General features: G+C 41.1%; 1 protein-coding gene across 9 annotated transcripts in view; it reads right to left on the bottom strand.

Annotated features, from left to right (window-relative positions):
- Positions 1 to 340: 340 nt before the first annotated feature.
- LOC119651935 (trypsin-1) overlaps positions 341 to 16,297 on the bottom strand; it is a 47,628-nt gene continuing 31,671 nt past the window's right edge. For all 9 annotated transcript variants that reach the window (XM_038055781.1, XM_038055782.1, XM_038055779.1 and 6 more), the window contains exons 3-6: positions 10,442 to 10,673; positions 9,620 to 10,246; positions 9,419 to 9,506; positions 341 to 650 (exon numbers count right to left, since the gene is read on the bottom strand). In XM_038055781.1, the coding sequence (XP_037911709.1) occupies positions 483 to 650; positions 9,419 to 9,506; positions 9,620 to 10,246; positions 10,442 to 10,673 (1,115 nt within the window). In that variant the 3' untranslated portion in view covers positions 341 to 482. The remainder of the gene's footprint in view (positions 651 to 9,418; positions 9,507 to 9,619; positions 10,247 to 10,441; positions 10,674 to 16,297) is intronic.

Genomic DNA, 16,297 nt, shown 5'->3' on the forward strand with positions numbered 1-16,297 from the left:
GACACAGAATAATAGCTTTTATCTTTTCTTTATTACATTCCCATTCCGTTCGCACCAACCATGAAAAATCGGAATATCTGTTTCAACGTTCGTAGAGCTGTTAGCTTTTCATTTCCTTTGTATTGAGCCTGAAGAATTAGTAATCATCAGTCTCGGAACTATTATCAAATGAATGGAAAGAAAACTTACTTACTTAGTCTGAACTTGTTCTACATAAAACAATAACTTTATTAATAGCTCTGTTTATATTTAAGCAATTAGTGTTCAGAAAACTAACATAACAATTGTTTCGATTTTGTATAACAATTTAAATTTAATAAATATTATTATAAAACACAAGCATAAAATATTTAAATATCTAAAAACAAAAACGAAAACAGAATTATCTTAAATATCACATCATTTAAACAAACACATTTTTATACAGAAACTGCCTAACAATTGATAATCTCTTTATGTATGTCTAACAACTCTAATCTTATTTAGTCGCTGGTAATTGTATCCTGAATCCATTTCATATAATATGACGTCCTTGTATACACATCCGGAAATCCCTCAAGTGCACAACCAGATCCAAACGAGGTGACTCCGGCCAGAATCCATGGCCCATTCTTCGTCAGACGACATTGTAATGGCCCTCCTGAATCACCCTGCAATTTAATATAATTAATAGTTGGTCGGTGTAGTGGTTATACATTGGAGAAATTTGAAAATTAAATTGAACTGAATTGGGAGCTATATTAAGCAGGTTTTGTCTAATTGATTTAAATACAATATCCGAACTCTTATGGTTCGAAATATTGTAATTATGCGTAAATGCGTAACGCGCATGTATTTAGAACAATGATTTGGCTGCTTCATAGAATGCAGTTGCTTATGAAATTATTATAGGATCAATAGAACAGTAGCTGAGCTATATGTATTGTGAAAATGTTTGCTTCAATAAGTAAGCTTTTATTAAGAGTGTCTGTATTTTAACGAAATCGGTCCATCTAAGTTTCACATTCAGAAGTCTATGATGTAGTAGAGAAAACAAGTCGGAATACCAGAAACTGGCGCTTCAGGTATAAAGGTTTTGGGTTTATCTTATGTGAAAAACTTTTCCATTCGTATCTTTTCCAAAGAAATACGTACATATTACAGACGTAGATGTTATGCTCACGCCAAACAAACAAAAATTGCCTATTGCCGAATACTGTATTCTATATCCATGTATATAAATTGATCGTACGACTATTTCCTATTTACTTTGTTCATAGAAGTATAAATATGTACACATAAAGTATGTATATTGAATAATGAATAATGTACAAATATGTCTATCTGAATTGGCACTACCCCTAAACTTCATTTACATATACATAAATATGTCTGTCCTGTAATTGATATTGATATAAAAATATATATAATGATTAAAAAACTGAAGGTAAATGTTTCCATGCCCTCCCATTCATTTGAGATCACTTCGTTGTCATATTGACGGATTGATATGTCATACACGTTTTAGAATGCATGAAATTCACACAAAATGTAAAAGTTTCATCTTCTATAACTTATAACTGTTAATAATAGCTAGATTTCATTCAACTTTTTCAAAGTTATGCCTTATATTATCCCTTATGCAAGTGCCAAATTTTATAGTTTTAGCATGAACTTAAGGGGGTTTCCGGGAAAATTTATAAAATCTGTTAATATACTATTATTACCTTTATTTGTGCATTTAATGGAGCGGGATGTATTTTCGGGCCTAGATTTCGTTTAGGTACACCACTGTGATTTTTTTCAGAATTTTCGGTTGAATAGGTTCTGAGAACGAGACCAGTTACACTTTTTGAGGGTCATATTTCGAGCTTTCACTCTCCTACGTTTTAGCCGATATCAAATATGGGACCAATTTCAAAAAGTACTAATTGAGCCCTTTCATTTGATATTCCACATGGCCACATTCTGTGAAAAAAAAATTAACTTTTGTTCACATGTATAGGGAGCCCTCCTTAAAGTTAACAGAAAATTGCGCCACTTACTGTATGTATAGGGAACAACAGACCACATGCTCTCATCAATTTTTGTGACAATCAATCCAGCCGTCTCCAAATAAATCGGGTGTGACAGACAGACGGGGGAGTCAACGCCGAAGAAACACGCCAGAGTATGAACAAAGATACCTCAAATATAAACAGGCACGCAAAAAGTTGCAGTGGGCGAAAAGTAAAAATGTGTGATTAGGCAGACTCAGATCCATGGGGAGGAGCGTACGTAGGCAAAAAAAGGCAAAAGGTCCCCTCCTATTATGCGCCCTAGATTATTGTGAGAGATAGTTTCGACATTGTTCCCTCAACATCCGGAAACAATCTTTCCAATGATTCCAATGAGCGCCGAAAGACATCCTTTCAGTAACCACAGACACAGAAGTCTTGGACGCCGTGAAAAGGGTCCGCAGCCCTCGGCATTTATCGAATCCCCAACAAAGCGCTGAAACTGGCAATGAGAATGACACCAAGTATGTTCGCACGGGTAGTTACAGACTACCTAAAAGAAACATCCTTCCTCGCAGAGTGAAAAATGCAAAAACTTGTATTGATCTCGAAGACAGATAAGGCGATAGGTGAACCAAAATGCTAAGACCTATCTGTCTTCTGAATACAATAGGCAACATCTGCAGGGTGTTTTTCAATCAAATTCCTCGGACGGTGATCAGCTTTATCCCAGATTATCCCCTGTTAGACGAGTAAGTGAGTTTTACGTAACAACGAAATTAATTGCGTACTGCAGAAAGTCAATCCGAAGAAGGCTTCTTTCTGGTCTTGAAAACGTTACCGGGAAAATGGTCAAAGAGTTACCTCATATCGCTATCAAGTATCTCATCCAGTTATTCACGGAGCTGGAAAACATCGCTGGTTACAATGATCCCAAGCCTGGCAAATGTTTAACGTTAATAAACTCACATCGACCAATAAGTTTGCTATCCGTAGTAACAAAGCTTCTATAGGGCCTCCTCCTGACAGAACTCTCAGCTTTCCTTGCCGACAAAAAAATATTTCCCCAACATCAATTTGGCTTCCGCAAAAGGCATAACACGACGGAGCAAGTTCATAGAATTGTAGCCTTCAGTAGCCTTGTATTATAGGAGATGAAGTAAGTATTGTTCTGCGGTGTTCCTAGACATAACACAGGTAGTTGATAGAGTATGTCACGAAGTTCTTACAAGATTAAGAGTTTAGAATTCGGTACAAAATCTTTACCGTGCATGATCACAACAACATGCTGGCATGCCGCAAGGAAGCGTACTGAACCGACGCTGTACCTTATCTACACATCAGCCATGCCAACTAGCAGTAATATAGGCAAATCTACATTTGCGGATGATGCATCGTTTCTGGCCACCCATGTCGAATCTCGATTAGTATCTTGCGGCCGACAGCGGCATTTAAATCGGATCGAGAATGGCTGACCAACTGAAAGGTCGAAGTCACTGAGTCGAAATGCACTCGTATAACATTCACGCCCAGTCGGGAAACCTGCCCTCCAATCAGCTTAAATGGAGCCCAAGTTCCCCAATTTAGTGGTGCCAAACACCTGGGATTGCATTTGGATGGATAGTTTACGTCGAAAAAGCATATTCAAGCCAAGAAGCCACAGATGACCATTAAAGTAAGCAGTCTACACTAGCTTTAAAACAAGCGTTCTATACTTAAATTGGAGCACAAAGTCCGTTTGCACAAGGCAGTCATAAAGCCTATCTGGACATTCAGGATCTAGTTATGGGGTTCTGCGAGAATATCTAATATGGAGCTATTGCAATGCGAGCAATCTAGAATTCTACGTACAATTACAAGTGCGCCTTGGTTTGTGAAAAGTAACCGTCTTTACAGAGATCTTCAGATACCCAAAGTCATGCGTGAGATTGCAGCCTATACTAGCAAATACGTGTACAAACTGACAGCTCATACCAATAGCTTGGCAAAGAATCTGTTACGAAAAATCCGAAACTCGACGGCTCAACAGGCTCCAAATATTGGAAAGATGAATCCAATAATATTAATATGGTATTTGATGAAAGCACAAAGTTATACTAGCTTCTAATAATCATACAAACTTCGATCTTTGGAAAGAGGTTAAATACCATAGTTTTAAGATTTGATTACTCAATGTGAGTTTCATTTGCTGTAAATGAAGGATTCATTAATAAAAAAAAATAGTTAAAAAAATGTGGGGTATCAAATGAAAGGATCCAAAAAGTACTTTTTCAAAATTTTGGATATTGGGTGAAACATAGGGTAGTGAGGACTCAAAATATATGCTCCGAAAAGTGAAACAGGTTTTGTTCTCAAAACTTATGCAACCGAAAAATCTGAAAAAAAAATCACAATGGTCTACCTATATAAAATCTAAACCCCAAAATATATCCCATTCCGATACCTGCTCAAATACAGTTAATAATAGTATAATACCGTAAGTTAGAAATTTAAACAAACCTTCGCTCCTTTCAACTCATCCTAGAAGTACAAAATTTAATACCATTATAAGTAATACTATAATATAATAATAATATAATACACAATTTTGCAAAGTTTGAGGGAAATCCAATCATTGTTAATAAAATTATAGGAGATCAAAATTTTGTATTTTACGTGAATTTATTGGAATCTAAGACACGTATGACGTCATCATAGTGGAGTTGGATATATAACGAAATATTTAGAATTTTTAGTTAATACGAATGGAAAAATGTGAACCTAACACAAGATGAACACAGTAGCACGAACCTTCGAAGCCTGTCCCAGATATGATATCGAAATCATAATTGGGGATTTAACAGCCCAGTAGGGAAGGAGCCCGTATTCAGGCGATACGTTGGCTCTCATAGCTAATACCAAAATACAAATGATAACGGACTGCGGATCAATTAGCCGTGTCACACGAAACAGTTGTTGGAAATAGGAAGTTAACACTGAACCCATCCATAACACAGCCCTCCGTAACATCTATAAGAAGGAAATGCATGCCGCAATAACCGCAGTCAACAAATACCCTGGAGATGAAGCATCAACAAATGATCTTCACAATCACCTGAAGAACGTTATTATAAATATGGCCACAAAGATACTTGGCCTCAGACGCAAAAAGAGTCGTAACGGCTGGTTCGTCTATGAATGTAAGCTAGCAATGGAACGAGAGAATGCCGCATACCGAGTAATGTTACATTCCCAAAGAACGCGAGCACGCGCGGAGATTTATCACGAACTCCGTCGAGCGGAGAAGCGACTTCACAAACGGAAAAAGGAAGCCTGGGAGAACCAACAAATCTCGAAAAGTACAGGGAGCAACCGCACCAGGCGCGTAGGTTTTACCAAAAAGTCAGCAGGATGAAGCCTTATACACCTCGATGTTTGTCCTGCCGAGACAAAGAGGAAAATCTGATTTCCGACAGAATGGGTATATTGGAGCGATGGGTCGAGTAGTTTGATGAGCTACTGAACAACCAGAACATCGGTGAGTAGGAGGTCCGGTCAACTGAAGACGACGGACAAATTCTGCAACCACCAAGTATAGAAGAAACAGTCAACCGCCAGGAGCCGATGGAGTTACAGGCGAATCGGTTAAATATGGAGGCGACCAATTACACCAAGTGGTTCATCAACTTGTGCTCAAGGTGTGGGACAGCGAATCAATGCCTGACGATTGGCAACGAGGCATTATCTGTCTCATACATAAAAAGAGAGATATCATGCAGTGCGGCAATTATAGAGGTATCACGTTGCTGAGTACCATCTATAAGATATTCTCCTCTATCTTGCTAGGCCGGATAGCCCCATATGCCCAGAACATCATTGGCCCATACCAAAGAGGCTTCACTCCAAGCAAATCAGTTACAGATCAGATTTTCTCTGTACGGCAAGCGATGGAAAAACTGTTGGAATATGGACATCACTTGCACCATCTCTTCATCGACTTTGAAGCCGCCTATGATAGCATAGCCAGAGTAAAACTGTACACGGCCATGGTAAGGCTGACTAGGTTGACCATGACCAATGTGCGAGGCCAGATAAAAGCAGCAGGATCACTCAAGATCATTCGACATAAACAACGGTCTACAACAAGGGGACGCCCTATCATGCGTCCTCTTTAACCTGATGCTGAGCTAAATTCAAGAGGAACGATCCTCTTTAAGTCCATCCAACCACTGGCCTATGCTGACGATATCGACATGATGGGAAGAACGATCCGAGACGTACAAACTGCCTTCATCCAGATCGAGCAGGCGGTGATTGGTGCAAGATCTTGGGCTGCACATCAATGAAGGGAAGATAAACTATATGGTGGCAACGTCAGCACCAAAACCCAACCAGGCAACAATATCAAACCGCACTGGTCAAACGGGAAGAATAAAGATAGGAGATTACAACTTTGAGACCGTTGATAATTTCTCCTATCTAGGGTCGAAAATCACAATCGATAACAGCTACGATGATGAAATCCGCGCGCGGTTGTTGTCAATCAACAGAGCCTATTTCAGCTTAAAATAACTGTTCCGCTCGAAATGTCTCACAATAGGGTCAAAGCTCTTACTATAGAGGACTATGATCTTGCCAGTCCTCGTGTATTCCTCGGAGACTTGGGTTCTAAGCAAGAAGAATTGCGAACTCTTGGCCGCATTCAAGAGAAGAATCCTCCGAAGAATTTTTGGCCCCCTACATGAGGATGGACGATTGGACGTAGCCTACATAACGATAAAGTCTATGAGCGATACCATGACCATCCGGTTGTCGATAAAATCCGGGTCAATTGATTACGGTGGGCGGGTCACTTAATCCGTATGGATGAGGATGATCCAACCCGGAAAGTCCGTAAGGGCAATATCTATGGTAGAAAAAGGAAACGGGGCAAGGAAACAGGTTGAGGTCGAGCGATGGCGTACGTCAGGACGCCAGACAGCTTTTAGGGATATCGAATTGGTGGACCTCAGCGTAAAACCGGGATGTCAGGAGTTCCTTATTAAGGCAGGCCTAGACCAGATACCGGATGTTGCGCCGTTGGTGATGATGGTGAAGTGTCGAATCCAAGCTACCCTCAAATATCATCTGAAGCCACATGACAGATATAGCATTCGTGCCCTCCATATTCAAGCTATGACCAAGACAGATTTCTGCAAGTACCTAGCAGTTGATAATCTGGAAGATGCTCTGCTGTGTGAATTCCTGCGCCGATGGTACTGAAATCGTATCTCTCAGAGAAGAATAAAATAAGCTTCGCTTGCTTATGCATTCGGAATGTTGCCGGGGATCAAACCCGATCTGGTAAACGTCAAGTGGCGGATATGGGCTACAACGTCCAAATTGCAAATGCATGATCCAAACTTTTCCAATCTGCGTCTTGTCTGTAAACTGACTCCACTTAACTTGAAGGATCGATCTTTCAATCGTTTGAGTTCGGTGAATTCGGATTGGGAGCGGATCGATGAATGGAAGACAGCCATTTGTTGATTTGAATTTATCGAACAGATCCTCGGGAGGTCATTGCTGAGACGGAGGGATTCATGTGTGCAATTCATGACGTCGTGGTCGCCACCCGAGCATATAAAAAGCTCATCATGAAAGAGCGGGTGGAGAACGACCAGTGCAGAATGTGCGGTTCGGCGTTAGTTGGACCATTTCATTTCTGGCTGCACTGTTATGGTACCGGTGCACACAAACAGGCATAATGCTGTATGTAAGGTCATCCATCAAAACCTTGCATACATGTATGGGCTGAACATATCCGGTTTACCAATATGAGTCCCAAGCAGTACTTTATAATTCTGTTACATCATGTGCTAAGACCGGCAAGTTCTAACTGATTGCTACATTTCACACGACAAACCTGACGTGCTGTTAGTTGACAAGACGGGTCGTTGGGCGAATATTATTGATCCCCCACACTAGTAAAATTGAACGGAAGTACGTTGAGAAAAAGGTGAACTATGAGCCACTGGGTCGACAAATCAAAGAAACCTGGTTATCTTATTAAAAATTTAGCCTTTGTCCGATATAATTTTTAGGCACTACACCACGAACGCCATGCAAAAAATTGACGCGGGTTGCAATACGTGACGCTGCAATCATATGTTTCTAAATACCACCTCCTCGTTATGTGGAAAGAGTTCATTTTTCAATGATATTCAGCTTTTTACCGATTGCAAACGAAGTATTCGATCAAATAATAAAAGAAGATTATTGTCCGGTATAATTTTTTGCACATTGTAGTGAGTGTGTCAGGGAATCAAAGGACAAAAAAAACAAATGTGCAAAAATGTGTCGCTTTGGAAGGGGTGAGTCTCAATAAATCAGTAAAACCATAAAACGCTAATAACTTAAAACAAGGCAACATTGAAGGAGGAGGAGGGCAATAATGTTATGACGGCATCCGAAAGAAAGGGCTCCCATTCATCAATTGTATAGTAAGATCCGAAACTGCGTAGCTCTGAAAACCATCAGATACATATTAAGAAACCAAACAGCTAGTCTATTGATTGGAAGTGTCGTGGACTATAGACGTATCAATTTATTTAATTCGAAATGAAGATGCTGGTTTAGTAACTGGCCACTCTTTTCTACAGCAGCATCTGCACACGAAGGGGATCTTTACTGGAGTGGCAGCATTTTTACTTTACAATTAAAGCTACGAGACGGCTTCTCACGCCATACTAGACCCTTGGGCACTTGGATGGTGGAGGTGTACCATTTGGGAAGTAACAAATCCGGGAAAGGGACTTGTCTAAGTGCACCTTGTCGAATATCCCCTGACCATATCAAATAGGAAGGACTATTGACTTAAACAAAGGCTGTGGCATGGGGCGATAAAACCCTACGCAAGCTATCCAGTAGCCATTTTCCATGAGAAAGCCAAAAAATCTACATAGCTCAATCAGAACATCTTAAATTTCGAATTAAATGGTGCAAATTTAAGTCCATTTTCGATATCTAGCGGCAGCATAGCAAAGCATTTGTCAGAATTCGTGACGTCTACTACCGGTTCCATTACCAACGAAATTTATGTTGCCAATTTGACTACTTCGCACCCTTCTTTACAACTGAGATTGGTTTAAAAGTGTGGAGTAAATAAAATGAAATAGAACCTAAATTTTGATCAAGTTGAATCCGATTCCAAATTTATGTCCACTAACATATTTCCATGGGATTTCCAGAAAGACGACAAATATTGAGTATTCATCGAGTTTCTAAAGGTTAGAAATTCATATAATGGTTGATGTCCAAAGCTTATTTTCCTTCCGTTATTGTGTTACAGCAGTATAAATATTTGGTCCTTCGAGTTTCACGTTTAAGCCATAAAAAGTTATTTCCCAATACAAGTGATTTATGCACTTCCCACTTATTGGAATGTTCACTGCTAAACCTTCGAAACACATTCGTTTACATACCACACATGTTCCACCTTTACCATTCAGCTTTCCAGCACATAGGTGTCCTCTATGAACACGAACAAACGTTCCGTAAGCTTCCCGGCATCTATGAATAAAAACAAAAGTTTTTCTGTTTATGCTGTGAAAAGTACTTTATGTTTTAGAAACGATTTTTATGGAGGTTCTCACTGCAGGAAAATTTTGTGTAAGTTGTCTCACCTCGCACTACTGTGTAGGGGAACATCTGTTTTGAGCAGGATATCCGTAATATCGCCGCTTATGTTTGACTTCCCCCATCCTGTCGCAACGCAATCAATATAAGGGAGGTCCTTCACCTCTTGGACACTTTCATGCTTCGCCTCGTATAACTCATCTCCGAATCCGGCCATGAGTTTATCATTTCGTCGCTTCGGCGGGAATTCCCGTCCCCGTCGACTATTCATGCTTCTGTGCATTAGTCCGGATATCTTTGTACTAAGTAACTCCTTCATGCTTGGCAATGTAAAGTTCTTATGTCTGATTCGGACCTTTCGTAGAAAATTGTCGTCCTTCTCTAGGGCCCCGAAATCATCAATTTGACTGTCCTGCTGGCTCTGCTCCAAGCTCGATTGGGTGTTCTCATCGAATACAAACGGCAGACAAATTTTTCGTATGTTCGAGGACCAGGACATGTCTGCTGGCGTGGATAACTTCATCAGCACCAAATCGTGCAGAAAATTATGATAGTTTTGATGAAGGACGATTTTCTCAACAGGTATTCGTTGTTCATAGCCGGACTCTACGACACGATCGTACTCGCCCAGCACAACCGTCCAGAGTGGTGGTAGGGGTAGATTGAACAGGTCACTGGAAATTGGAGTCGAAATTTTATGAATTTATATTCAAAAGAGGATTCTATACACATATTCAAGTTATTTGTTGGATTTTTTTCGATTGCAACGAAATCGGTTGTCAATATCGGAACTGACCAGTGATTGCAGTAAGACATAGCCGATAGCGGTTCGTTGAATCAACGCAATTCATTAAATATAATTTTCATACTTATGAACACAGTGCGCTGCTGAGAGGATCCAGTACTGATCGATGAGAACTCCTCCGCACCAGTGGCCTAGGAATCCCATTGAAGGATGTAGAAGTTCGAGCGATGCCTGCCACGGAAATTGGCCTTCTCGGGTCGGACTTCCAGCGATTATTTTCGGTATGCGGTCGTTGTAGTAGAACTGGTTGGGTTTGAAGTTCCTTGGTTGACGACGAACTGGTCGAACCCCACATTCTAAAAAAGGAAATACATAGTTTGTTGTTATTACAATTGCGGTTTTAATTTCTATGCAGTTGAAACTAGAAATGAGAACAAAATTTCAGATTTTGTTTGCAATTCTGTACACAGCATGGAACGAAAACTGTATGCAAACATTCATGTGCACTTGAATTTTCGCAGGAAAGTTCCCATTGCTAATAAGTGAAAGGGAATTTTTTGACTGAAAGTAATCTTTCTGTGCGTGACTTGTTGCTTCTCTAGAATTCCATTCCATCAGATTCTAAGAAATTCTGCTCTGGGTAAGATATTCCGCTGATAGACAAATACAGAAAGTGCAATTCATAAATTATGGATACATTCTGTGTTTGGATAAGATATTAGATACATAGATAGATTTTCATAAATTAAATGTTGTTGAATTTACACTGTCACCACAAATTCCTTTCTGCGGGTAAACTACGATTATGAGTTTCCTCCTCCCCCGTAAACTTAAATGCTTGGTGACGTATTCGAAAAAGTTCCATGGGCTTTTCTGAGTAACTTGGTTTCTGAGCAAGTAGGACTTGAAAATCATGCAACCGAAAAAAAATGATTGGTTGTTAAAATAAATAGCTATATTAAACTTTTATGGTCGAGAAAGAAATACTAAGTCAAGATTAACTCCTACGGTTTTACCTCTCTTGGGGGGTCTAGTATAAAACGTTTTGCTTCATTCACCACGGGGATGTACCAGAAACTAGTCATATGCTTCCCGAGCTCCGGTAATAGTTCTGCTATGACTCACTGGCAGCTATTTACCGATCCATTGACAAAACATCTTAGTATGAATGTGATGATTCAAATCTGGATTTTCCTGAATTAAGCACCGCTATTATTCATGTTCAATATAGACTCGTATCACTATCTCGTTGGCATGGTACTCCGAGCTCGAATAACAACACCACCCAAAATCTCCTCTGACAATCAGGTGATAGTTAACACTGAAGCCATCCACAACAAAGCCTTCCGTGACACCTATAAGAGGGAAATGGATGCCGCAATAATACACTTGGCCCCAGCCGCAAAAGGAGTCGGAACGGCTGGTTTGACGATGAATGTAAACTACCAACGGAACGGAAGAATATCGCATACCGAGTAATGTTGCATTCTCAAAGAACGCGGGCACGAGCAGAGACTTACCACGAACTCCTTGATCGGAGAAACAACTTCACAGACGGAAAAAGGAAGCCTGGGAGAACCAACAAGTCTGTGAACTAGAAAAGTACAGGGAGTAACCGCGCCAGGCGCGCGAGTTTTACCAACAAGTCAGCAGGGTAAAGCCTTATACACCTCGATGCTCATCCTGCCGAGACAAAGAGGGAAATCTGATTTCCGACAGAATGGGCATATTGGACCGATGGGTTGAGTGCTTTGATGAGCTACTGAACAACCAAAACATCGGCGAGTTGGAGGAGAAACATCTTCTCCAACAGTACAATTCATCGGTTAAAAAATCATAAGTTGCCAGGAGCCGATGGAATTATATTCGAATTGGTTAAATATGGAAGCGACCAGCTATACCAAGTGGTTCATCAACTTGTGCTCAAGGTATGGGACAGCGAATCAATGCCTGACGATTGGCAACGAAGCATCATCTGTCTCATATATAAAAAGGGAGATATCACACAGTGCAGCAATTATAGAGGTATCACGTTGCCGAGTACCATCTATAAGATATTCTCCGCTATCTTGCTAGGCCGGATAGCCCCATACGCCCAGAATATCATTGGCCCATACCAAAGAAGCTTCACTCCAGGCAAATTAGCAACAGATCAGATTTTCTCTGTGCGGCAAGCGATGGAAAAACTATTGGAATATGGACAACAGTTGCACCATCTGTTCATCGACTTTAAAGCCGCCTATGATAGCATAGCCAGGGTAAAACTGTACACGGCCATGAGAGAATTCGGTATCCCGACGAAATTAATAAGACAGACTAGGCTGACCCTGACCAATGTGCGAGGCCAGATAAAAGCAGCAGGATCACTCTCAAGACCATTCGACATCAACAACGTTCTACGACAAGGGGATGCCCTATCATGCGTCCTCTTTAACCTGGCCCTCGAGAAAGTGATCCGTGATGCTGAGGTAAATGCAAGAGGTACGTTCCTCTTTATGTCCACCCAACCACTGGCCTATGCTGAGGATATCGACATCATGGGAAGAACGGCCTGAGGCGTACAAACTGCCATTATCCAGATCGAGCAGGCGGTGATTGAGGCGACATCTTGGGCTGCGCATCAATGAAGACAAAATAAAGTATTTGGTGACTACATCAGCACCGAAAACCAACCAACCAACAACATCAAACCGCACTGGTCAAACGGGAAGAATTAAGATAGGAGAATACAACTTTGAGACCGTTGATAATTTCCCCTGTCTAGGGACGAAAATCACAACCGATAACAGCTACGATAATGAAATCCACGCACGGTTGTTGTCAGCCAACAGACAATGATCTTGCCAGTCCTCATGTATTCCTCGGAGACTTGGGTTCTTAGCAAGAAGAATTGCAAACTCTTGGCTGCATTCGAGAGAAGAATCCTCTGAAGCATTTTTGGCCCTCTACATGAGGATGAACGATTGCGTAGCCTACATAACGATGAAATCTATGAGCGATACCATTATCGTCAGGTTGCGGATAAAATCCGGCACAATAGGTTAGGGCGGGCGGATCACTTAATTCGTATAGATGGAGATGATCCAGCCCGGAAAGTCTATAAGGGCAAAATCTATGGTAGAGAAAGAAGACGAGGCAGACCCTGCCTAAGATGGAGCGATGGCGTAGGTCAGGATGCCAGACAGCTTTTAAGGTTATCGGCGTAAAATTGGGATGTCTCGAGTTCCTTATTAAGGCAGACCTAGACCGGATACCGGTTGTTGCGCCGTTGATGATGATGATTATTTATGTTCGCTCTTAAAATTAATAATGATCATACGAAATATTTTTACCCTAATTCGTGTCTATTCTGATTTGCACGTATTCACTTAATAAAAGGATATGTTACCTCTTACTGATCTCAATTGACTTTATAAAAAAAGTTCAAAGTCGTTCACTTTAATGCCTTGTTACTACTCACTCATCTTTATTCGTAAGTTATACATTTCAACTTTTCGTAAGAATTCAAGTCCATGCTTCCTGTAAATGAACCATGGTGCGCCTGACCAAGCCAGGAACAAAGGGCGAGTTACTAAGATCCTTTTTATAAGGCTAAACCCACAAACGAAGCTTGAAGTCAGAATATTTTTGCGGTTGGATGCCATTATATTCATATCTAGTAGAGGTGCACAAAACATCATATCATATCACTTTTTGAAAAAAATGTTATAATACTTCTCATATACTCCACCTCTCATAAGTAGTAGTAAAGTAATGTTACAAAGATCGCCCTTCAGTACCCTAACCGTAAAATACATATGATGTTATTAGCCGATAGTTTCAAATGTTTTTAGTTTTAGTTTAGTTTTAGACGGTGAAAGTCCCGAGGTCTTACCTATGGATGTGTGGACTGTGTCCGCAAATGTCCGTTTATTACTACGGCTAGGTCGGCCGCAAATGCTCGCGCGAACACTTTCATATCCTCCAGGAGCCATAGCAAAGTATCCATTACCAGAAGTCATAACAGAGGAGAGAGAACACTTCATGTGGGTAGCCCCTAAGATATCCTGCTTCAATAGATTTCTTCATTGCAGCATGTGAAGGATCCTGATTAACAGCAGTTCGATTCTATGTTGCCTTGCTCAGTCCCAAATCGCTGCGAATGAGACATAATTGAAGGTAGCTTCGATGCCCATGATATCGCCTTTTCAATTTTTGCTGTGAGCTAATGGCGTGCTATCTCCGTGGATTTGCCTTTTTGGTAGGGATGTTGCCTATGATAAAGTGACCACATGGGAATGTGTGTATCCCTTATGAACGGATCTACTGGCCTTTTTAGTCTTTTAGTAGACATTAGACTGATCGGTAGAAGCTTTCTGCGCCCGTGCAAAACCTATACTCGGTATCTACGGCGCGGCCAGCCAGAAGGGATATTACAGCAAATCCCTTAATGAGAGGAAATGGAAACCTGACTATTACCGGCCTGTCCATGACATTGTTGCCTAACTCTTCCAAAATAGGGAAAGGCCAAGGAACTGCAGGCTTGCCTGCCAGAACACTCTTCTCCGCGTGTGCCAGGAAAAACGGAAGGAAGGGAAGCCGGTGGTGTAGACGCAACTGATGGACGTTGCTACACCACCAGGTGTGGCGACATCCAGCGAAATCAGACGAAAGAAACCGGAACTTTGGGCGGAAGGTGAGGATAAGCTGTTATCCCCGGTGAGATCCACACTGAACGCAGCAGGCTTTTCAGTTAGCTGCGGTTTTTATATTAGACTGCATTTATGGCTACAAACAAAAAAGTTAGTCAAATTAACTTGCAGTATGTTAAAGCTTCTTCCTATTTACTGGCGGAAAGGCTGGCAAGGCTGCAGGATAGTCCTGGCCAAGTTGGACCTTATTGGCGGTTTCTACAAACCTTTCAACACGAAGGTATTGCAAGAGGAATTGGGACACTGCAGAGCGGTTGTTACCAGCAAAATGGCGATAGATGGTATACTATCATTTGAAATTTCAAGCCACCTGGCATGGACGGCATCTATCCAGCGATGCTAAAGGAGAGTATGTAGCATTTAGCGCAACTTCTAAGAAATGTTTTAGGCTTCCTGCCTTCCTTTCGGCAGAAGTGGAGGTAGTCTTCATACCTAAACCTGGGAAAGATGACAATTCAAATCCAAAGACCTTCAGGCAAATCAGCTTAACATTATTTTCGCTGAAATGTCTGGAGAGACTGGTTAAGCGTTACATTCGAGGGAAGGCCCTAAGGTTGTACCCAGGTTTCATTTAACAAACATGCTTACCAACGTGGAAAGTCCCATGAGCCTGCTTTTCACTCTTTGGTTTCAAGGACAAAGAATGCAATTCTGAAAGGCAAGTACCAATGGAGTGTTCGTGGATATTGAAGGTTCTCTTGACTGTGCACCCTTCCAAATGCTCTGCTATCGCTACCTAACAGCAGAAGAGACGAAATGCTGCCCTCACTACTATGCGTACTGTAAAATCTGCCAATACACGTTCAAGTTTATGTGGATAACGTGGCTGTGCTGGCTGTTGGCCGAGATGTCAGAATGGTGTGTAGGAATACATAACGCGATGTTGATTTGATTGACAGTTTGTGTCTCAGGCATGTACTTTCAGTGAAAATGGTATTATTTGCAAAAATGAGGAAACTGAATGGTCTTTGCCTTTCAGAGATGAGGGGCACAATCCTTCAACTCTCCGAAGAAGTGAAACATCTGGGAGTTATTCTAGACAAGAAGCTTCTCTGGAACTAATGTATAGGTGAAATGAACTGTCACAGCTTATGGGCTGTATGAGCGACCCTTGCCTAGACCTGGGGGCTTAATCCTCAGGTAGTAATGTGGATATATGGAATCTGGAAACCGATCGAGCTCTGTTTCTAAATTCAATATGGTGAAATGACCATGGGTACCCGGTCATTGTGGTGTAGAGGCAAATGAAATCTCGGATGCCTTAGCAAAATAGGGTTCAATTTCCCTCA

The sequence above is a fragment of the Hermetia illucens genome, chromosome 3 (assembly GCF_905115235.1).
Source record: "Hermetia illucens chromosome 3, iHerIll2.2.curated.20191125, whole genome shotgun sequence".
NCBI classification, from domain to species: domain Eukaryota; kingdom Metazoa; phylum Arthropoda; class Insecta; order Diptera; family Stratiomyidae; genus Hermetia; species Hermetia illucens.